Source organism: Perna viridis, chromosome 8 (genome assembly GCF_037379345.1).
Source record: "Perna viridis isolate PV_CMFRI_1.1 ecotype Kerala chromosome 8, ASM3737934v1, whole genome shotgun sequence".
In the NCBI taxonomy this organism is placed as follows: domain Eukaryota; kingdom Metazoa; phylum Mollusca; class Bivalvia; order Mytilida; family Mytilidae; genus Perna; species Perna viridis.
In genome coordinates, this window is record NC_142452.1 from 37,341,042 (window position 1) to 37,364,481 (window position 23,440).

The 23,440-nt window shown below is 33.5% G+C and overlaps 1 protein-coding gene across 2 annotated transcripts in view; it reads right to left on the reverse strand.

The window, feature by feature from the left end:
• LOC148610382 (liprin-beta-1-like) overlaps nucleotides 1–13,067 on the reverse strand; it is an 84,805-nt gene extending 71,738 nt beyond the window's left edge. Inside the window, exons 1-2 of one of the 2 annotated variants that reach the window (XM_088542971.1) lie at nucleotides 12,858–13,067; nucleotides 10,178–10,401 (exon numbers count right to left, since the gene is read on the reverse strand). In XM_088542971.1, the coding sequence (XP_088399097.1) occupies nucleotides 10,178–10,401; nucleotides 12,858–12,933 (300 nt within the window). In that variant the 5' untranslated portion in view covers nucleotides 12,934–13,067. Of the gene's footprint in view, nucleotides 1–3,960; nucleotides 4,069–10,177; nucleotides 10,402–12,857 lie in introns of those variants that run through there. The other variant, XM_088542973.1, reaches the window with a different exon arrangement.
• Between the last annotated feature and the right edge of the window lie 10,373 nt (nucleotides 13,068–23,440).

Below are 23,440 nucleotides of genomic sequence, written 5' to 3' on the forward strand. Positions count from 1 at the left end.
CAGCCTACTATACAATTTTGTGGTCAGTTTTGAATTAAAAACATTTAATATAGAATTGCTTCATCATTAACTCCCAAAATATTTAAAGTATACCATTCTTACTGATTGATTGATTGACTGAATGTGGGTTATCATCCAATGACTGATATTTCATGCATTTCAAAAGAGGATGAAAACATTTGAACAATTAAACAGACCCTCTTTTGTACAAGTCCAACACACTGAGCCAGATCTTAATTGTACTATATGTTACGAAGCTAACAGAAGCTACAGCCTGAAGGTAGGTAGGCATGTGACCCCAAATGAACATATTGTTCTGATTCCAAGCCAAGTTGTCACTCTATCCCTTAAGGAGGTAGACCTAGGATAAGGGACATAACTCATGAAATCAGTGATATATTTGTATCATATTCAATTTCAGCAAAACCTTTCAAGCTTTTCTCTGAAACAGAATGAAATCAGTCCAAGTCACTATAATGCTTACATGAGATTGAGGTAATATAATGAATACAAATGTTCCAATGATTTCTAAGAGTTGTGTCCCTTACCCTAGGTCTACCTCCTTACATACTGTGTGCTTTGTGGGAAGTAGTACCAAGTCATCGGAGTGACTAGTCAGGGGATCGAACCCAGAACTCTATCCCTTAAATACTGTGTGCTTTGTGGGAAGTAGTACCAAGTCATTGGAGTGACTAGGCTGGGTATCGAACCCAGAACTCTATCCCTTAAATACTGTATGCTTTGTGGGAAGTAGTACCAAGTCATTGGAGTGACTAGGCTGGGTATCGAACCCAGAACTCTATCCCTTAAATACTGTATGCTTTGTGGGAAGTAGTACCAAGTCATTGGAGTGACTAGGCTGGGTATCGAACCCAGAACTCTATCCCTTCAATACTGTGTGCTTTGTGGGAAGTAGTACCAAGTCATTGGAGTGACTAGGCTGGGTATCGAACCCAGAACTCTATCCCTTAAATACTGTGTGCTTTGTGGGAAGTAGTACCAAGTCATTAGAGTGACTAGGCTGGGTATCAAACCCAGAACTCTATCCCTTCAATACTGTATGCTTTGTGGGAAGTAGTACCAAGTCATTGGAGTGACTAGGCTGAGGATCAAACCCAGAACTCTATCCCTTCAATACTGTGTGCTTTGTAGGAAGTAGTACCAAGTCATTGGAGTGACTAGGCTGAGGATCGAACCCAGAACTCTATCCCTTAAATACTGTGTGCTTTGTGGGAAGTAGTACCAAGTCATTGGAGTGACTAGGCTGAGGATCAAACCCAGAACTCTATCCCTTCAATACTGTATGCTTTGTGGGAAGTAGTACCAAGTCATTGGAGTGACTAGGCTGGGTATCGAACCCAGAACTCTATCCCTTCAATACTGTATGCTTTGTGGGAAGTAGTACCAAGTCATTGGAGTGACTAGGCTGGGTATCAAACCCAGAACTCTATCCCTTAAATACTGTATGCTTTGTGGGAAGTAGTACCAAGTCATTGGAGTGACTAGGCTGAGGATCGAACCCAGAACTCTATCCCTTAAATACTGTATGCTTTGTGGGAAGTAGTACCAAGTCATTGGAGTGACTAGGCTGGGTATCAAACCCAGAACTCTATCCCTTCAATACTGTGTGCTTTGTAGGAAGTAGTACCAAGTCATTGGAGTGACTAGGCTGAGGATCGAACCCAGAACTCTATCCCTTAAATACTGTATGCTTTGTGGGAAGTAGTACCAAGTCATTGGAGTGACTAGGCTGGGTATCAAACCCAGAACTCTATTCCTTATATACTGTATGCTTTGTGGGAAGTAGTACCAAGTCATTGGAGTGACTAGTCTGAGGATCAAACCCAGAACTCTATCCCTTAAATACTGTATGCTTTGTGGGAAGTAGTACCAAGTCATTGGAGTGACTAGGCTGGGTATCGAACCCAGAACTCTATCCCTTAAATACTGTATGCTTTGTGGGAAGTAGTACCAAGTCATTGGAGTGACTAGGCTGGGTATCAAACCCAGAACTCTATCCCTTAAATACTGTATGCTTTGTGGGAAGTAGTACCAAGTCATTGGAGTGACTAGGCTGGGTATCAAACCCAGAACTCTATTCCTTATATACTGTATGCTTTGTGGGAAGTAGTACCAAGTCATTGGAGTGACTAGTCTGAGGATCAAACCCAGAACTCTATCCCTTAAATACTGTATGCTTTGTGGGAAGTAGTACCAAGTCATTGGAGTGACTAGGCTGGGTATCGAACCCAGAACTCTATCCCTTAAATACTGTATGCTTTGTGGGAAGTAGTACCAAGTCATTGGAGTGACTAGGCTGAGGATCGAACCCAGAACTCTATCCCTTAAATACTGTATGCTTTGTGGGAAGTAGTACCAAGTCATTGGAGTGACTAGGCTGAGGATCGAACCCAGAACTCTATCCCTTAAATACTGTATGCTTTGTGGGAAGTAGTACCAAGTCATTGGAGTGACTAGGCTGGGTATCGAACCCAGAACTCTATCCCTTAAATACTGTATGCTTTGTGGGAAGTAGTACCAAGTCATTGGAGTGACTAGGCTGAGGATCGAACCCAGAACTCTATCCCTTAAATACTGTATGCTTTGTGGGAAGTAGTACCAAGTCATTGGAGTGACTAGGCTGAGGATCGAACCCAGAACTCTATCCCTTCAATACTGTATGCTTTGTGGGAAGTAGTACCAAGTCATTGGAGTGACTAGGCTGGGTATCGAACCCAGAACTCTATCCCTTAAATACTGTATGCTTTGTGGGAAGTAGTACCAAGTCATTGGAGTGACTAGGCTGAGGATCGAACCCAGAACTCTATCCCTTAAATACTGTATGCTTTGTGGGAAGTAGTACCAAGTCATTGGAGTGACTAGGCTGAGGATCGAACCCAGAACTCTATCCCTTAAATACTGTATGCTTTGTGGGAAGTAGTACCAAGTCATTGGAGTGACTAGGCTGGGTATCAAACCCAGAACTCTATCCCTTCAATACTGTGTGCTTTGTAGGAAGTAGTACCAAGTCATTGGAGTGACTAGGCTGAGGATCGAACCCAGAACTCTATCCCTTAAATACTGTATGCTTTGTGGGAAGTAGTACCAAGTCACTAGGCTGAGGATCGAACCCAGAACTCTATCCCTTAAATACTGTATGCTTTGTGGGAAGTAGTACCAAGTCATTGGAGTGACTAGGCTGAGGATCGAACCCAGAACTCTATCCCTTAAATACTGTATGCTTTGTGGGAAGTAGTACCAAGTCATTGGAGTGACTAGGCTGGGTATCGAACCCAGAACTCTATCCCTTAAATACTGTATGCTTTGTGGGAAGTAGTACCAAGTCATTGGAGTGACTAGGCTGAGGATCGAACCCAGAACTCTATCCCTTAAATACTGTATGCTTTGTGGGAAGTAGTACCAAGTCATTGGAGTGACTAGGCTGAGGATCGAACCCAGAACTCTATCCCTTCAATACTGTATGCTTTGTGGGAAGTAGTACCAAGTCATTGGAGTGACTAGGCTGGGTATCGAACCCAGAACTCTATCCCTTAAATACTGTATGCTTTGTGGGAAGTAGTACCAAGTCATTGGAGTGACTAGGCTGAGGATCGAACCCAGAACTCTATCCCTTAAATACTGTATGCTTTGTGGGAAGTAGTACCAAGTCATTGGAGTGACTAGGCTGGGTATCAAACCCAGAACTCTATCCCTTCAATACTGTGTGCTTTGTAGGAAGTAGTACCAAGTCATTGGAGTGACTAGGCTGGGTATCGAACCCAGAACCTTTAAGCAACAGGTAACTACTAATAGCCTTTAACTACCTCTTTTCCTCCTACCCTCCATTTAAAAATGTTTGGTTCCCCCACTGCCTCCCTTTTTTTCCTTTTTTTTAATTTACAAACAATGTGACTGGTTCCTATTTCTTTAACAATTTTCACTTAAAAAATAGTAACTTACACATCTACCTCTATTACGATGTCTTGGCAAAGTCTGGTAATACATACGTCTGACAAAGTCATCATACTCAGAAGCTGAAAATCTTCTTGCCATTGTTATCACCAATATTAGTTAACAGAAAATATCTACCACAAAAATAATGTCTCCTCCATGTTAAGTTTAATGTCAAGTACCGAAACCTACAGCCCTTTTAGACTTCTTTGTCTTGGGTTTAGCTATTTCCATAGGATCTGTAAGTTGTCAGACACTTAGTTTGTTTTATCAAATCACTTTTTTCAATATTGTTCTTCGAAAGATTGGCAAGGAAAACGTACAATCAAATATCTCCATATACATTTGAAACTTCAATTTAGAGTAAACACAAGTCAAATAGACAAAATTTCATACTATGTCACAATGTACTCCAAAGAAGAAAATAATTGCACTTTTATAATTAGTCTTCTAGAAGAATTGTCCAGCTCAGACATTTCAGACTCTTCAACTTGTGTGATTTTTGTCTTAATTTGTTGTATATCTCCTTACAATGATCAATAGAGGCTAGGAATTCTACTAATGATTCTTAATCCATCTTCTTTAATTGCATTTTACCTCATTTTTCACCTCTTTGTTTATAATAACATGCCCCTCTTGCTAAACACCTGACTTGCTGTAACAGTAACAGTACTTAATATGAATACTAAGTCATTTATAACCTCCTTTTAGAAATGCAGTTTATGCAGTGAGGAAGCTTCAAATTGTGTCTCAGCCAATTAGAGAAACTGACCAATGATCTTGTTATCAGCTGTAATGGGATCATAGGTGCTAATCGGAAAAGAATCGTCTATTTATTTGTGCAAGTCAGAATATGTTTTCTTTAAGCAATTATCTATATTATTGAGTCTGTTCCTAGAGCAACTATTATCGTCTCATTGTTTTGTACTGTAAACCACTAAATACGAACCATAGTTTTAATGCACTAGAGTTAAATCCAATATAGATTTTGCCCCTCAATTTAAAAACCGCTGACAAAGGTTTGTCACAGTGATGCCAGATTATAAATTGTGTCTACTTAAGATTTAAATTTTTTTAACAAACTTTGATAGAAGAGTTTAGTAAGTGTAAATTGGTAATTCAGTGATGTATGAAATGTATGCAAATCAAATACAATTAAACTCTAATATTTTCAAAGACTCAGAGAAACCAGGTATGAAATGATCACTGCTATCATTCAAAGTTAATCAAAAATGTAATCATGATTGAAATTCAGTAATCCTTCCAAATAACCAGTAGCACAGATTTAGATAATCACATTTGGTTCAGTCCAACATTGCATTTGAATTCACAGTGGAAGTGATGCCATAATAAATGCCTTGATTATGTATGTTTGCATTCCTCAAATGCAGGCTAGCCATGGGCTACTTTAACATTGATCCAGAAAGAAATCACACAATATTGCATAATCATCCAGTCGACTTAATTTTCTTCAAATTTAGAAAATCAGAGTAATCAATAACATCAGTCACTAATAAATGAATATCAGTTGAACAAATGTAATCATATTTTAGTCATATTAACAGTCACTTCACAACAATATCAGTAAAAGTGAATAATCATAATTATTTGCTTTGCAATGTATAAATTAGCCCAACGTCCATATCACAAAAAAAAAGAAAGAGAGAAATAAATAATTCACCCCAACTTTGTACAAAGTAAGTATAATCACAAAAATCACAATCACTAATCATAAATAAGTCCAAATCACTCACTATAATCACAGAAATCAATAAAAAATCCAAACATGAACATCACAATTTGGTCTTCCCGATTACATACAAAAGTCAACAATCAGTTAATACTATGCTACATAAGCCGTAATTCCTCATTCATACAGATATATAATTCTGGTCCCTAGGAATGTGAAATGTAAATTAAACTGTTCAGCTACAGTGTCGTCTTTAATCCACTAACTGAACATTAAAGAAAGTCATTGAATTAAAATTGTCTCGGTAGCAATTATTGTAAATAAAGAAGTCAAGTAGCTCTGTTGATGCAGGTTATAAAAAAAAGAAGAATGCATGTACGCCTTACAGGTAGTTTCAGCATTAATTAATCATATGCAACATCGTAACTAATTAAAGAATAGAAATGGTAAGGGGAATTCGCTAAGCTTTTGGCTAATTTTGAGAATATGCACATCAGTGTATTTTTACAAAAGTTAATAAGTTTGCCTAAATAATAATGCAGCTAGCAGTAAATAAACTGTATAAGTTGATTTAACTCTTACTAAATCAAAATTATGAGAATAGCAAACTTGTAACAGAAGTAATTCATTCTGGTGATAAAAAATAAATGATTATCACAGATTTTGGGATTTACACTTCTATAACTTAGGCACCAACCATTTTTACACTGAGGGGGGCCTGGGATTTAAATGTTAGATAAGAAATTTTTTGTTTGTGCAAGCGCAAATTTATATTTATATTTCAGCAGCAACCAAAATCAATATCTTTATTTGAGAATCTGCCTTGTTAAGCTATGGGGAAATAAAGAATCATTATTTTTTTTAAATGAATGAGTAAAAAATTTGTTTCCAAAATTTGGCACCTTTACTTTTTTTCAAAAATATCCACCACCTTGCTAATCAAACAGTTGGTGCCCTAAGTATAGGAGAGGAGAAGCCCTGATATTTTTTCATTTCTATTACATTGCATTCAGGGGGGATAATACAGGATTTCCAGTAAGGGGGTAAAGAAATTTGAGGTAGTAAATTTTGTGAAAAATCAAGATTCCATGCATAAAAAGAAAATTTCCCACTTCCAGCCCCTTTTGATCAATCAGTTCTGGATGTAATCATAACAAAGTAAGCAAATTGTGCTGTGCGTTTGGCTAACTTACTTAAATGCACTTTTATAATGCAAGTTTAAGACTTATTTCTGATTTTCTAATTTCACTCAAGTCATAAAAGTGTCAACTTTTTTTACAATTGCTGCCACAAACCTAAAACAGATGAAAGCAATGCAATCATCAGATTAAAAAAAATGTATAAAATATTGTCAACGAATCAAATTACATGGTGCACTAATTTTTGCTGTATTTGTGGTGTACAAATAATAGCAAAAAATTGCCTGTACCCTAGAAATTGATTTTATCACTATATAGCACTAATCATTTAATGTAACCACAAAAATTGATACCTGCAAACATTTTCACCTGACAGAATCCATGAAAATTAATACATTCAGGGATTATTAAATTCATTTGTTGGTGCAGTTAGTCAACTTGTGTCAGGATGTTTTTGATTGATTGATTGGATTGTTGGGGTTTAACATCTGATCAGCAATAAGGTGTTTTTGAAGACATATTAGTAAGTGAACAATGTCATTTGCTGTATTTCAGTATTAAAAAAAGCATTATGTCTCATAAGGAAGAAGTATTGAATTGTAAATTTCATGGTTTTTTGTTTATCATTGATGAAGTAAAATATCCCCCTCCCTTTATGTTGCACATAGCTTCATAAAACTCTGATATATATCTTGTAAAATATTAATAAGGAGGTAGACCAGGGTGTGGGACATAACTCTGGAAATCAGTAAAATGTTTGTATCATATTCAATGTCACCAAAGCCTATCAAGCTTTCATTTGACTCTGATTGAAATAAATCCAAGTTACTTTGATGCTTACATGAGATTGATATAAAATGCTGAAAACAAGTGTTCCAATGATTGTAAGAGTTGTGTCCCTTACCCTAGGTCTACTTCTTTAATTTGTTCTAATGACAAGTCTTTATAGGTATCAGTCTTGTATTACATATTCCTGAGCAGGTGTACGTCAAAACATGGCGGCTAAAAAATATAGTGCACTTCTTTTTTGCCTTTTCCTGTTTTTGTTTCTTGGCAAATGACTATCATTTTTCATCATAAGTACAGGGTAAGAATCAATCTATGACACAAAAAAATTGTTTTTGAGAAAAAAGAACAGTATTTTCATGAAAAATAATGCTTCAGAAAAGGGGTCTATTTTATGAAACTCCTTGTCTATTTTTTAAAAAATCATGAAAATTTAAGGTATACTATAAAAGCCTATGGAGCAAAGAATACAAGACTGAGACCTATAGTAGTAACGTATAAACAGCCTAAGATAACTGATGGCAATGCTATTTTTATAACTAATTAATTGTTGATGTAACGTCATCACCCATTATTTATAAACCTCATGATTGAGTTAATTGAGAAAATGCTCTGCTTGCATATAATATTTCTAGGTCAGTCAGTGAGTACATTAACAGAGAACTGCATACTAAAGACTAAAACTTCTGCTGAGATACACATTTATTGTCGGTCAGTGAGTACTTTAGTATAACTGAGAATCACAAGATTGAGTAAATGGAGCACATTTTTTGTTGAGATGCACATTTTTTTGCCAATCAGTGAGTGATTTAAAAGAGTTTCTGCTGAGATACACATCTTATTTTCTGTTAATGAATACCAGAGAAATACTTAAAAATACAAAAGAATATTGATTTCTTCTTATAGTTTGATTTAATAAATCTAGAGCTTTCAGGCTTCATTTTTTTTATTTTATACCAGAGAAAATTTTAAACAAATACAAGGCTCAACTTGTGGATTTTCATTGGAACAAGTAATAGTGAGTACTCAATAAGATATAACCATGGGCTATTTGTGAAGTACATGCACGTATACCATACCTAAAATGGTGTGATCTTAAGATAAAACATCCAGGGGTGGATTCAGGTGGGGGTGTGGCAGGCGTGCACGCCCCTAAAATTTGCAAAGCATGGGTTCTCAGTGCTAGATTTAGGTGGTTTTAGGTTGAAACTTTAATTTCTCGTTAGTTTTATCACGAAATTAACTGTGCCCCCCCCCCCCACCCCCAATCGAAAATCCTGGATCCACCCTTGACATCCATAAAAGACTGAGCATTTACACACTAAGATGATAATGTAATATATGTATATTACTGAACATAGAATAAAACCAGAAACCTGTTTTCACTAATCATGACCTTAAGACAGAGAAGAAAAGATTAAAAGAAAAAAAGGGTCCCTCGACACTATCCTGCAGTCCTAAAATTCATGTAAAAAATGACAATTTTTTTTATTCTTTTATAACTTTGTCCCTTTTTGTGTTCTCCGTCAAAGATGAATACAGAACTTGAACCTTTTCTTGCATACTCAGCCTAGATCTCTAACTTAGTAGCATTCCAGCTAAGAATCAAGCAAAATGTAATACATATTTTGATTTTTGATATTTAGTTTAAAATGTTATGGTAAACAGAAATCAGCATGTGGCTTTTCATATAACCTTTGGTCTTTGGAGTTAAAAATTACAAAACATAGAATGTATAGTAGAATTCAAAATTCAGGGAGACAACTCTGTATATGACACTGAAATGCAATAGAAACTATAAGATATATGTTGCGAATGATCTCCTCAAACCAGACAGGTTGTAGTGAACAATTACATATTTCATCAAATCGACACATAAAAAAACTTGATAACAAACATGAAAATATGAACCTTTTTTTGGGGTGTTTTACAATTTACAGAATTTGCATGATTTTAACAAAGACTGATACTTAATTGTTACTGCAGATTAAGGGGTGGAATGTAAGATGTTAATTAATATACTTCACCTAAGCATCTCCTGTAGAGCAATAAGCCAAGAATTCTGTATATCAGTTTTATGGCATTTCTTATTGTACCTTCTTTACATTATCATCTGATTTCATTATGATATTATATTGTAGAAGGAAGGATAGACAGAATCGTACAAAAGATTTCGACATAAACAGGTGAAACAACCGCACATCAATGTTTCAGCACATCTCTTATCAGGAAATGATTGTTACAGCACTACCCCCTATAGCTAAATAGGAAAAAGGGTGATTTTTCATAAAATAGCAACCCTTCCCCCCGAAAAAAAAAAAAAAAACAGACTTTATATTATATGAAGAAGACATACACCATACAAAGCAATCAGTAGCTGATCCATAAATGTAAAAAAAAGACTCGGGAGGGAAAAAGGGACGTGGCATTTAGCAACTCCAGTTATTTCCAGTTTGTTCAATTTAATCAAAAACTTTTTAAATATTTAAAGGAGGGCCACCCACCACCCCCATCACTGTACCCTCTTTGACTTGCCTATGGCAATACTCCAACTGTTTTATGGGTATTTTAAAAGTGCGTTTATTACAATAGTTTAGAAAAAGGCTCTTACCAGAGGTAGTATATTTCTGTCTCCAGCACCAATAATCCAGTTCTTCACATAAGCCACAACTTCTGGTGGTACGATTCCAACAGCTTTTCTACTTTCATCACAGTTTTCCAAGGCCACTTTCAAATCTTCCATAAGTTTAACAATTCTAGCATTTTGTGATTGTCTCCTAGGAGTTTTCCTCCTACACAACTCAACCTGGTGAGTACCGGCCTCAAACTTGGTATCTATAAAACAGAAAGTTAAATAAAAATTTGAAATACCGTACTGTATAGTGGGAAATTTTCATGAGGTTCTAATTTTTGCTATATTGCTAAGGTTGGAGGAATCACAAAAATAAAAGCTCGCCAAATTTAAGTCATGTTATTTCACAATTATATTCTGTAGGCTGTATCTATGGATATGGAAATATAAGACTGCAAAATTAATCCCCTATACCATATAAGAAAACTATTTTGAAAAAGTCAAAATTGCACTTTATTTGTAGTGAGTTATCAATTTTCAAGCAGAAGCATAAAAGAACTGAATATCCTACAGGCAATTATAGTATTTTTTGAAAACTTTTCAACTTTAAATGGGACTTTTTTAGGAGTATTTTGCTAGCGTAGTAGTGACCTCCCCCCCACAACACACACAAATTTTTTGCTGAACTCCACTGTTGTAGACAACAGCAGATATAGATTCCAGAAAAGTATGTACAAGATACACTTCTTTGTTATACCTATATGCAAATTGTGAAAATGGATCCAATGACATATTTTATCCTCTATTTCAGTGACTCAATTACCATTTGAAGATCATAACTCTACACATAAGTAACATAAAATACAGTTAGTATAATCTCATTAGCCCCATTTTCAAATAAACTTTTTTTCCTTTTTGGGAAAAATGAATTAACTAAACTTTCTTTAAGCTAAAATTGAATTGTCTGATTAAGTTAAAACTGTTAACAAAATGAGATTTTTCCAATATGTAAAAACTTCCTTATTGTCAACTGGAATGTTGTTTCAATCAGTCACAACATTCAAGTTTGAACTTCAAATAGCTTAAAGTTAGAGGTTCATACTGTATGAAACTGATTAAGTGGGTGTCCAAACAAAAATCAGGCAGTGGGTGGCGCATGACCAATTTTGTTTTTAAAAAAAAATGTTCTCTTATTTCATATCACAAATGCATTCTTTTTCAAAGTTGAATTTTGGTTTTTAATTAACTGCAAAGATTAAAGAGAAATGAATTGCATGGAAAACATTGAAATTCATTGAAAAAAAGGGAGATAACTCTTTACTTTGGGCAAAATTTAGTTCCTTTGTTAGGGAACTTAAAAATCACTTTCAGACCCACCCATAGTCGATTTAAAACAAATTTTATACTAGTTGACATACATATCATATACATTGGAACAAAAAATTCATTGTGATAAAATTTACGCTGTGCCACCTACATAAAAGGATCTGCCTGATATTTACATGGACAGCCTCTTAAAATAAAACCTGACTTCCAGAACTGTCAATGTTAACAAAACAAGCTACATAGTTTTATTTGGTAAATAAGCAAACAGCATTGTTTTTGATACAAAGAATAAGAAATTTGTAGCACATGACTAAATACTGTGGAAGTATTATTGTATGTGAGGTACCAATTTTTCTTGGTTTTCATGGGTTCAGCAAACCACAAAATTTAACTTCCAATGAACAGAAAATTTACCATTCATTTATAATGGAGATGTCATTTCAACAAAGTCAAGAACTTATGAACTGACATTTTTTCCCTAAACCACAAAAAAAGGTATCAACCAATAAAAGTATTTTGACAGTACTTCCCGTTGTTTGTACAATGCATAGGAAAACATGGATGGAGGGGCAGATAGTGTTATGTTATAGTGGTAGTTGTTTAAGAGGCAGTCCATGTAAAAATCAGGCAGATCCTATGATATGGATGGCACATGGTAATTTTCCTCCCACTGGATTTTTTTTACCAATTTAATGAATATACCATATGTATGTCAAAAAGTATTAAGTTCGTTTTGAATCAGCAATAGACGACTCAGAAAAAGACTCGAAAGTTCCCTAACAAAGCAACCAAATTTTGCCCAAATTAAAAAGTTATCTCCCTTTTTTAAAAGAATTTCAATGCTTTCTATGTAATTAATTTCTTTTTTTAGTATTGTTGCAGTTAATCCAAAACCAATATACAACTTTGTGAAAGGATTCATTTATGATATGAAATGGGTAAAAAAATTTGGAAAACAAGGAAATGATGTCCACACCCAAAGACCAACTTCATATTTAGTGTATACATTCATTATTACATAGTTTTTCATCTGTGAAAATATAAAGTTGTTTCTTGGGTGTGAACATTGTTTTCTGGATGAAAATATGTCCAAAAAAACATCAAAATTTACAATTCTCAGTAGTTTTTGTTTAATGACATATAACTGTGGTGCCATTATGATGTCTTCACAATGAACTAATGCCAAAAAACCTTTTTTGTCCTAATATGAATTTATTTTACTATGTTATGAACAAGTTTAATGTTATTACAACAAAAGTGATATTTTTTGGGCAATTTTCATAGCCTAATGCTCCTACATCTCTTAAAATTATGTTTGTTTTCATAAAGTACAATCAATTGACCAGTGAAAGGGAGATAACTTAGATGAGCTTAACTGTCATTCGATACATACTTGCTAAAACTGTGTCAAGTTGTTTGAGGGCTTCTGCTAGCATATCACTAGCTTCTACACCGCTGTTCAGATCCATTTTAAATTGGAAGAAAACAGAAGCCAATGGACTCTCACTTCAATAGTAGTTTATCTTTCTGGTTACAAGTTACATTTCATACCATCATACTTCTATATATCAAGTCATTGGTCCCATAGTAAATTATCAATTACTAGTTCCACTATTGGTAAAAACTACAAATGAAGAAAACACATGTATAACTTCATGTATTACATGTTCGGAAAATAAAATACAATTAGATGATTTACATACCCTACCAGTGCACCTGGTCCATGCTCCTAGTTTTTAGTGGAGTCCGAGTTGCTCATTTACTTTTGTAACTTTGTATGTATTATTTTAGTTACTTTATGTTCTTTGTTGTGTTTGTCTGTTTTCCATATCTGGTCTTTGTCCCTGGATTACATTTTTTTATTTCCACCAGGATCTTGGTTCCCGTGATTACTCTTATATACATAGAAGAGACCTTATAACCACAAGTCTTTCAAAAGAGACAAAGATATTACGTCATTCAGGGTAAAAAAATAATTGCATTTCAAGAATTCATTAAAGCTATTTAAAAAAAATAACATGAATTGTAGAAAGTAAATAAAGAAAACTTGAGTTATCTCCCATTGGTAATTTTTTTCTATTGTGCTAATAAAGAGTACAGCCTACAAACTAAAGACATCCAATATGGAATAATGACTTTAAATGCTTGTTTATCACATAGCTATCAAAAAGTATAAATTTACAATTTATTTTGAATGATTTATTTAATATAATTGACTTTCATACTGAATCCGTCCTTGCATTAAATTTTCGGTATTATGTTGCTGATGAAACAGATATGACTTGCTGAAAAGTGCTAATTATGACTAATAATTTCAATAAGTTGTATTTCATTTCATATGATGAAACAAAAATACTGTACTTTTAATGCTAGATAAATTGTGTAAGGTTTCATCTATTTCTATATATGGAAGAAAAGTGCAAAATTTAATGAATTTTAGATTTAGTCAAGTCAAAATAAGTTAAATCTTATTGCAACAGAAATCGTTTCAATTCAAATATTTAGCATTAAGCTAAATATATATAAACAGAACAAAGTCTTAAATAATCTTGTGGAAATCTCAAAATAATCATTTTAATTTACATTGCAAAGGGAAATAACTTTACAACAATAATGTTTTGGGTCAGTTTGTTCAATTTTTGGCAACTGTATGTAGTTATGATACTTTGATGGAGCAATTTGTTTCTAATTGACCATGTCACATATTTTGCTGACATATGACATATAACACATTTGAAGTAAATTGGGTCGATTTAGTTCATAGGTATCAGTACTTTTTAAATACAGAAAATGTTTATTTTCAGGTTCCTTCAATCATTTTGAAATATTGCTGCTCAGGCGTTAAACCCCAACAATCAATCAATCAATCATTTTGGAAAATTGGGGAAAACTTGGTATTGTTTATGTCTCAAACTAATTATCAATAGTTTTAACTTTGTTCAAATATTTTTTTAACCACAAAAAGTAGGACATTACTTCATCATTTTCATGTGAATTGGAATTCTTGATCTTTGTTTACCTGAAAAGAGCACACGGTTCACTATTTAGTCACTAAATCTAGGCTGTTCTTCAATTAAAGATATAACAACTCTTTCAAAGTTGTAGAAGATCCTCTAATTAATGTTCAAATGTCTACAATCCCAACATTTTATTTATCAGATTAGGCATAATTATGATTATTGATATTCAGCCATTTGTACAGTTATCTCCCCTTTCCAATGTTAATTTCCTTAAGCTTATTTTTAGGTTACAACAAGTTATATGATATTAGACATTTGTTTGTCTTTATTTGGGGCATAATGCTGTAAGTTAAACATTTTAGATTTTGAACTTGCAATCTTTTAAAATACCTCCCATTTTCCAAGTGGAGGGTATAAAAAAGAATTTCTGCTAATTTTCCTTTCCTTAAATGAGTCATACATGTAATACCAAAAAACAACAGTTGAATATGTAGGAATGTAAGGAAAACAAACCAAAGGCAGTTCCAGATAGTGAAGATCTGTGAGGCCCGGCTCCCCCAAAGCTAAAAAAAGTTCAATTAACTATATAAAAAAATTGGAAATCACATGAGGGCTCCCTTGGGCCAGTCAGTGCCCCGCCCCCATTTCAGAAAATTTATGGATCCACCATTACAGACTGTCTACATTGAGAATAGTTGTAGTCAAGTTACAAGGTGTTGTACACAGCCAAGATGTAAGAAAAAGATAAAAAACAAAATGATTGTAACTTCATAACATGAGTCTTTTGTATCAGATGATAATAAAAAAGACATGCCCAATAGGGACAAGCAGATCAGGGTCAAAATCATACTTTTAGCTATATCTATTATGTCGCTAAGTTATTACATCAAATAGGAATGAAAGGGGAACAAGATGATCAAAGAATATATTACAAGAAAATGTATAACAGACATCAATGGAATAAAACAAATACATTGCTCAGTAAAAAAGAAACATCCTCACTATGTCAGGTCTCCTGTGTCCACTTGTGTCCATGGAACCAATTTGTAGCCTGAAATTGTGAGGATGAGCAAAGAAGCCAGACCAATTGAAATCTGTACCTGCGTCACACTGCAGCTGTTATTGATAGCGATTGAGAAAAATGTGATAAAAAAGGATGGATATATGGAATTGCTGAACATAATTCCCATAAAAGTTATGACTTATGGTTACAGACCACCAATTCAACCAATGAGCATTTGGAACGTACGCAAAAATAGTCCTACGCAGAAATTACCCCTGTTCCTCATAGTGCTGTGAAAAAAGTTCTCATCTTATTTAAAAAATTTAAACAGTTTCTGAAAGGAAAAACATTTCTGTACATTTTATAGGTGCATTTTGCTTCTTGTGATGTGAAGCCTAATCTCCATAATGATTTTTAAATATACCCCTATCTTGTGAAAACACTGGGATTTCCCATGCTATTTATAGACACTTCACTTCCGGTGACCAGTACTGCACTGCAAGTCTGCTAACCCCACATGCCATTCTGAGGATTGTGAGCTGACATATGTAGAATCATGCTGATATATAGTCCTCTGCAGGTTAAAGTTAAGGTAAAGTCCAGAGAAGCCATTGAATATTGTGAAATTAGCATAGAAGCCTATGGAAAGTGGAATTAGTGGTTTTTAGCCTTATGGCAAATTTCTAAGTTCAATAGGGCATGTTCCATAAAAATAAAAAAAATAAAAATTTCCCCAAAATATGCACAACTACGTTGATATTCTTGCTACATACCAAGTTTCAGGAATTTCTGTTGAGTAGATTCAGGGAAGTTTCGATGACAAACTGATATTTTATCAACAGAACATTCATACCTATTAACATAACCAAAGTTCCTTTGATCTTTCAAACTTTTGCCATATCTCACACAGTAGGATCTTGACAGTCCAGCCCTTTGATGGTTACAAGTGATGAGAAATAAAGCTATACCTGCATACCCTTACTTTGGTCCGGGTGAATGAACAAAATTAAAAGGGCAGATACATGTATCTAGTATAATCTTCAAAAATCCAGGCAATTTGCTGGCCTAACAATTGTGAAATCAATTTGGGAAACTTTGGAAAGAGTTTTAATAATAAGATATAATTTCTACTTCAAGACAAAAAAGAAAATACTGGCTACTTACTACACATGAGATTTCACAGATATGACACAGTGAAAATTTCACAAATCCACAATTACATGTACAACAAAATTTATAGCACATTTTTTCATTTAATCAAGTCTTCATGTTATCAATTCATCAATTACCTCCAATCCCATCAATCAACTAAAATTTACAATCATCCCTAAAAACTAATAAATCATTCCTTTATGATTAAAATATTACATTTGATTAAAGGAACAAAATGAAAATTAAGCAAACTTACCAAAAATTTAAAAACAGGTTCCTGTAAAAATTTGAAGAAAAAAATGTCTGTGAGATGAAGCATTAAATCAGAAATTACAGATAAGATAAAACGATCATGTGTATTTTTTCTGCCAAAGATTGGTGTTACCATTATCAATCCTCATCTATTCCGATTCATAAAATTGGTTTTGTAAAAATAGTATCATAGAAGATAAAAGAAGAGGAAAACAAGATATATAGTACTTCTAAAAAAAGATTGGACACAGAACACAAGAGTTTTTTTTCAAAATTTTAAAGTTTATGATGACCTATCTCAAATCAGTTTTTTTTTTTTGCCAGTTTGAAGTACAAGTCTTTGAAAGAACTAAGCAAAATGGAAAAAGTATGTGAAACATGCATGACAAAAACCCAATGATTTGACAGTATAATATCACTCAAAGAGGTCTTCCCTATTTGAAATAACCACCACTGTTTGATTTGATATCTACGTCACTGGATAATTTTCATCAAAATGTAAGAAAATGTATGCATTTAATAGTGTTATTTCCCAATGAATTTTTACCATATTCTCCTTGGGAAATATTAAAACATATACATGTAGAAACATTTCATTAATAGATACCAGCCACTTCATTTGCAATGCATTTAAGGAGGTAGACCTAGGGTAAGGGAAACAACTCTTGAAATCAGTAATATGTTTGTATCATATTCAATTACACCAATGCCTATCAAGCTTTCATTTGAAACAGAACAAAATCAATCCAAGTTATTTTGATGCTTACATGAGATTGATGTAAAATACTAAGTACAAATGTTCCAATAATTTTTAAGAGTTGTGTCCCTTACCCTAGGTCTACCTCCTTAAATTAAATAATAACCCATTTTACCAAAATGAAATAGAAATTCTTGTCTTTATTCCGTAATTGTCATAGTACAATAGTCAAATTACACTGTCAAAATGGCAAGCTATTTTCATATCATGTTTAACCGATTGCCTGATTCTTACAGAGACTAACACATAACCTCCACAATTTTAACACACCTGTCCAAATTAAAAACTTCTTGACTTCAGATTCACACCTATTATATAAATCGAAAAATGTAATGTACCAAAAACTTTTTTTTTAAGATTGAGTTAACTAACACCATTTTCAAACACCTGCCTTAATCTAAAAACTTGTTGATTTCAGATTCACACCTGCATATATATCTAATGTATGTACCAAAAGCACTTTTTTAAGGGACCATGCCTAACATGCCCTGCCTAAATCCACCACTAAACATTAAGGACTGAAAGTATTATCAGTATTTGTATTACCAGATACTGTAAAAGTACTATTGTTCGTTGGGTACCAACTTCCGTGGTTTTCATGGGGTTCAGTAAACCATGAAATTTGGGTCCCAATGAAAAAGAAGTTTCCCATTCCTTTGTATGATACACGAATTCAAGAATCCACTAACTGAAATTTTTTTTCCAAAACCATGAAAATTGGTACCCACGAATAAAATAACTTCAAAGTAACAGCATTCTTTGTTTCACTATCCAGAAGCGTCTCTTTCATTTTCTACTCCTCCAGGCTTGTTATAATAGAACTGTTTATTCCTGTTTGAAGTGTTATAGGCTGAATACTTGCAAGTAGGTACTAATGATTTATATGATAAGATGACTTAAAAATGCACCGGGAAAGAACTGCTTATTTTAGACTTGAACTAGAACTGCACTTAATACAACCATTCACCAATTTGAGTGCTTAAAACATAACAACACTTGAACAAATCAAAAACTGAAGAGAGAATCATCTCATCGAAACAAACCATTTTACAAAAATGATGATCAGTTGCTATGAAATATCATGTTATTCCATGGTATTCCATGGTCCCTACATGGAAAATTGTTCAAATTTTGAAAAAAAGCACCTTAAAGATTGTTTCATTAATAACAAACATACATATATACTTAGAACAGACAGACAGACTTTGGTATAAAATAATGTCTAGAAAAAATAACATCGGCAGATCCAAAGGGAGGGGAGCCCAGATACTCCTTTATGCTTGAAAAGTTTGTTTGATTGTATAAAAAAAAAAGAAAGCCACTGGAACTGACCTCCCCTGGGCCAGTTGACAACTCCCCTTTCGTAATTTCTGGATCCACCAGTGAACATGATCACACTGAAATCAGGTGCAGCACTGATAGCATGATAAACTCTTACACCTGTAATTGTGATTAACTAAATTTATCATCAAATAGTAATATTCTAAGTAACAACTGAAAACAAATGGCCACCCAAGCACTTTTAGATAAATAATTAATTAATCAAAGCAGTGGCCTGTACCCTGTGTATCTGATTGCTTTGATATACATGCAGTGCTTTTATTCCTACACTGCAATGGTGAAAACAGAGAAGATTCAAAGGGATATAACTCCAAGAAAAAACTTGAAATACTGAGTGTGTGTGTGTAAGCTAAAAATGAAGTACACAAGCTTTATTCAAACTTCATTGAAAACCAGTTGGATTGTATTATCTTGCAGGCAAGTGGCAAATATTATCCTCCTTCATCTACAGCTGCAAACAGAATCCATCAAAGAACATAGGCATGATCACTTGGTATGATCTAACCTTGTAGTAACAATGAAATAAAGTAGATGCACTTGTCTTTATCTATTTTTCAGCAATCAACATCAAAGAGTTTTAGAACTGGGAGTGAAATAAAAAAAATGACTTGTCAGGGGGCAGTTTCAGAGGTGGTAAAGGCAATTTAAACCCTAAAAAAAATGTATATTTTTATATTAAATATTAACAAAAAAACAATTCTATCAATTGGAAAAAATAAATATTTTCTGCATGAAATCAGGATTTCCAAAATAATTTCTCCTGTCCCCACTCCCACCCTCAAATGTATGTGCCATCTAACCTGAATCTTGGATTTTACCCAGCATGTAATATATTTTTTTTATGCAACATATTCATAATAATCATTGAAAATTTAAAGAGTTATATAATATGGACATGTACTAATATAATATACTCACTGGGAGATAAAGTCATTCACTATTAAAAATTATCAGAAAAAAAAATGTTCCAAATCTTGCATACATCAATAAAAGCATTTTATAACATCAATTTCCTGCATATTTTTATCATGTTCTATATATAATTAAGAAAGATTCAGATTCTAACAGGGATAACTTACATTTTATCTCATTTTATCAGAAATATATGATCTTCTTCCAATATGTTGAAGCAAGTTTATTGCCAATTGATTATCCAAATGCAATTCTGAGGCTTAGCGGAAATTCTGGACAGACAATAAAATAAATTGGTAATTATTTCACTTCACCAGGGTCTGTATACAAACAGATCATCAAAGATCACTGACAAGAAATTATGATCTTTTATTGTCTGTCATGAAATGGTTCCAGTAAACAATGAGCACATCAAGATAAAGTAAAAATAAACAGTGGTGGATCTAGAAATTTGAAAAAGAGTAGCTGCATAGAGAGATCCAGTGTTGGCGCACCCTCTGCTTTTTTGAAAAAAAAAATAGTTGTAATGAAAGAAAATTACTAAAGTGTGACAGTATGTGCCCTCCTAAGTCATTCATTCAGTGTGCTCTCCTGCTGAATCTTCTATTCCTGTATTTTCCTGTATTTTGTAATGCATGTCTTTATATACATGTACAACAATACAGTCAAACCTGTCTAAGTAACCACCTGTATAGAGCAATAACCTGTCTAAGTAACCACCTGTATTGAGCAATAACCTGTGTAAGTAACCACCTGTATAGAGTAATAACCTGTCTGAGCAACCACTTGTATTGAGAAATAACCTGTCTTAGCAACCACCTGTATTGAGCAATAACCTGTCTAAGTAACCACCTGTATTGAGCAATAACCTGTCTTAGCATCCTCCTGTATTTAGCAGTAACCTGTCTTAAATGACTATGATTAAATATTTTTATGTAGTGCATTCTATAGTATTATTGAGTAAGGTTTTCCATATTGGTTGAGTTTTGGTCCGAGGCTAACCATATTGAACTGAGGCCTAGTTGAAGTCCAACATTTCTAGCCGAGGACCAATATTACTCAGCCAATATGGAAAACCTTATGCAATTATACCTTTATTGACTAACTAGTCCAATATACTAGGCCAATATGGATTTTAGCCAGTCCAGTATGACGTATTGGATGGGTAAAAGCCATATTGGACAGCTAAATCCCATATTGGACTGCTAAATCCTGCATTGGCACAATTTTGTATTTTGTATTGTATTGGCAGTTTTTATCATATTTGGGCTAATATTCGAACGTTAGTCAATAATATGTTATATTACTGGCAACCTGTATATAAAGACCACCTGTCTTATGTGGCCATGATGTTGCTCCTTTCAAAGTCATTTAAGACAGGTTTTAACCTTACTCTCTAAATAATAAAAGTAACTAACCTGAACTATCTATACCTATCATCCAGCAATGAAGCTATTTGTTTAGTATGCCTATCAAAGAAAATTTATGTTAATTCAATTACATTCCTATCACATTAAAATATACATGTATTACATGTAGATAATTTATGTAATAAGTGTGACAAGGAATAAATCATGATAATAAATAGACAACCAGTTTATACAGCCTTAGGTGTATAAAATCTTTTTTTTTTCATTGACATATTTAATGAGTGGAAAGGGGGAGGGGGGGCGGGTTTCTTAATCCTCCTCTTAATAGTGATATATTTTGTATAGAATTATTCCATGAAAATGTGGGGTCTTGCAATCCTCTGTCTAACATTACATAATGCATAGATTTATTGCAGGCAAATTTGTAAAAATGGGAAGGGGGTCCTTGCCATCTATGTTTAACAGTGTTGCCTGAACATTTGGGAATATCATTTTTGAGAAGTATTAAATATGTATGTACACATTTTTATTTTGCTTTATCTGATTTCTGTCTGAAAATTATTATCAAAAGCATGACAATTCTATTGCTTACTATTTCCATAGTCTTCTACGACTTATTTTCCCAAAAAAAAACATTTGTTTTGATCATTTCATTATGATGAAGAAATTAAAATGCATTTTAGGTCTTTAACTTCCCTTTTAAGATTTTTCCGATAGATTATCTTGCACTCAAATACACAACAACCCAATAATCTTTATATCAAACATCAGAATCAACAAAAAACACCTCTTACCTTAAAGTTTTTCTCTCCTCAGCAGCAGGTGTTTTTCCTTCTCACCTGTTCCAATAAAAAAGTAATTAGTTATGCAAAATTAACCTCATTTCCATATAAAAATTGATTCTTGATTCAGATTTACCCATTGAGACTGTATCAATATGGAAAACAGAGGTTAATTTCTTTGAAAGGTGTTACAGTTTTTTATCGGGAAGATCGAGAAATACAAATAAAAAGCAGAAAATGATATTACACACCCTCCCCCATCAAATGAGCTGTTAAAAACTAAAACTAGTCCTAAATAAAAAACCTTCCATCATGGAACATTCAAGAGGGATGCTATCATCAAAATCATCTATTAAAATAATTTCTACAAAATAGCCATACAGAAAGTTCTCTTTCCCTGAAGTTTTTTCAATATTGTACTTTATTGAATCGATGTCTACTTAAAACAGCAAATCCAATTTTTTTTTGGAATTATAGGCCAAGTGAAGCAAGTAAAAAAAATCAAGATTCATGCAAAAAGTGTTTTCCCAATTTTATTTTATTTTATTTTATTTTTTTTTTTTTTTTTTTAATTTTTTTATTTTTTTAATTTTTTTATTTTATTTTTTTTTTTTTTTTTTTTTTTTTTTTTATTTTTGGGGGGGGGGGGTGGGGGGTTGGGGATGGAGACTACATATGCTAGGTATGCCTCCCTATGAACCCAGACCTGTTATGGGGTATGGGAAGTAGACATACTTATAATGTTATATTCTGCAAAACAAGGTCTGCATGTTTTGATTGTGTTATCCAAAAATTAATGACTGCAAAAAATGGTTGAAATTATGACAAATTATCATTTACAATAGATTCATCTTCTATGTTGTAATTTTGGTTACTTTTTGTCAAACTTTTACCCAGAAAAAATGATAATTGCAGTCAAAAGAACAAATGAATGAATTTCCAACCTTCAGGGGACAGCCTGCTATTCATAAAACTTGCCCTTTGAAGATCAGTCACAAGTAAAATACAACTCTACAGACAAAACAAATGTAGGCTTACCTTTAATATTCTCCCAACCATTATCAATATTCCCTCATCAAAGCTATCATTTCATTAGAGTGAATAAATACAACATAGTAGCGACTTAGGACTTAGAAACTTAACTTGGTAAACAAAGCAATTACTTATGCCCACAAGAAATACCCTCCCCCATAAAACAAACAATTTGTACCTATAGACGAAAGGTTTACATTGACCTAAACAGATTGTGATAGTCAATTAAGCCATGGTCCATTGGCTTGGCTGATTATAGCATTTACATGATCATTATCTGTGATTTAAACTTTCTCTAAATCTGATAAATTTGAATATCTGATTTTTTGTGTAAAATGATAACATGTAGATGTTACATTAAAACAACTATTTAGGAAAGTTCTAAAAGTTTTTAAAGACACTTGATGGTTAATAA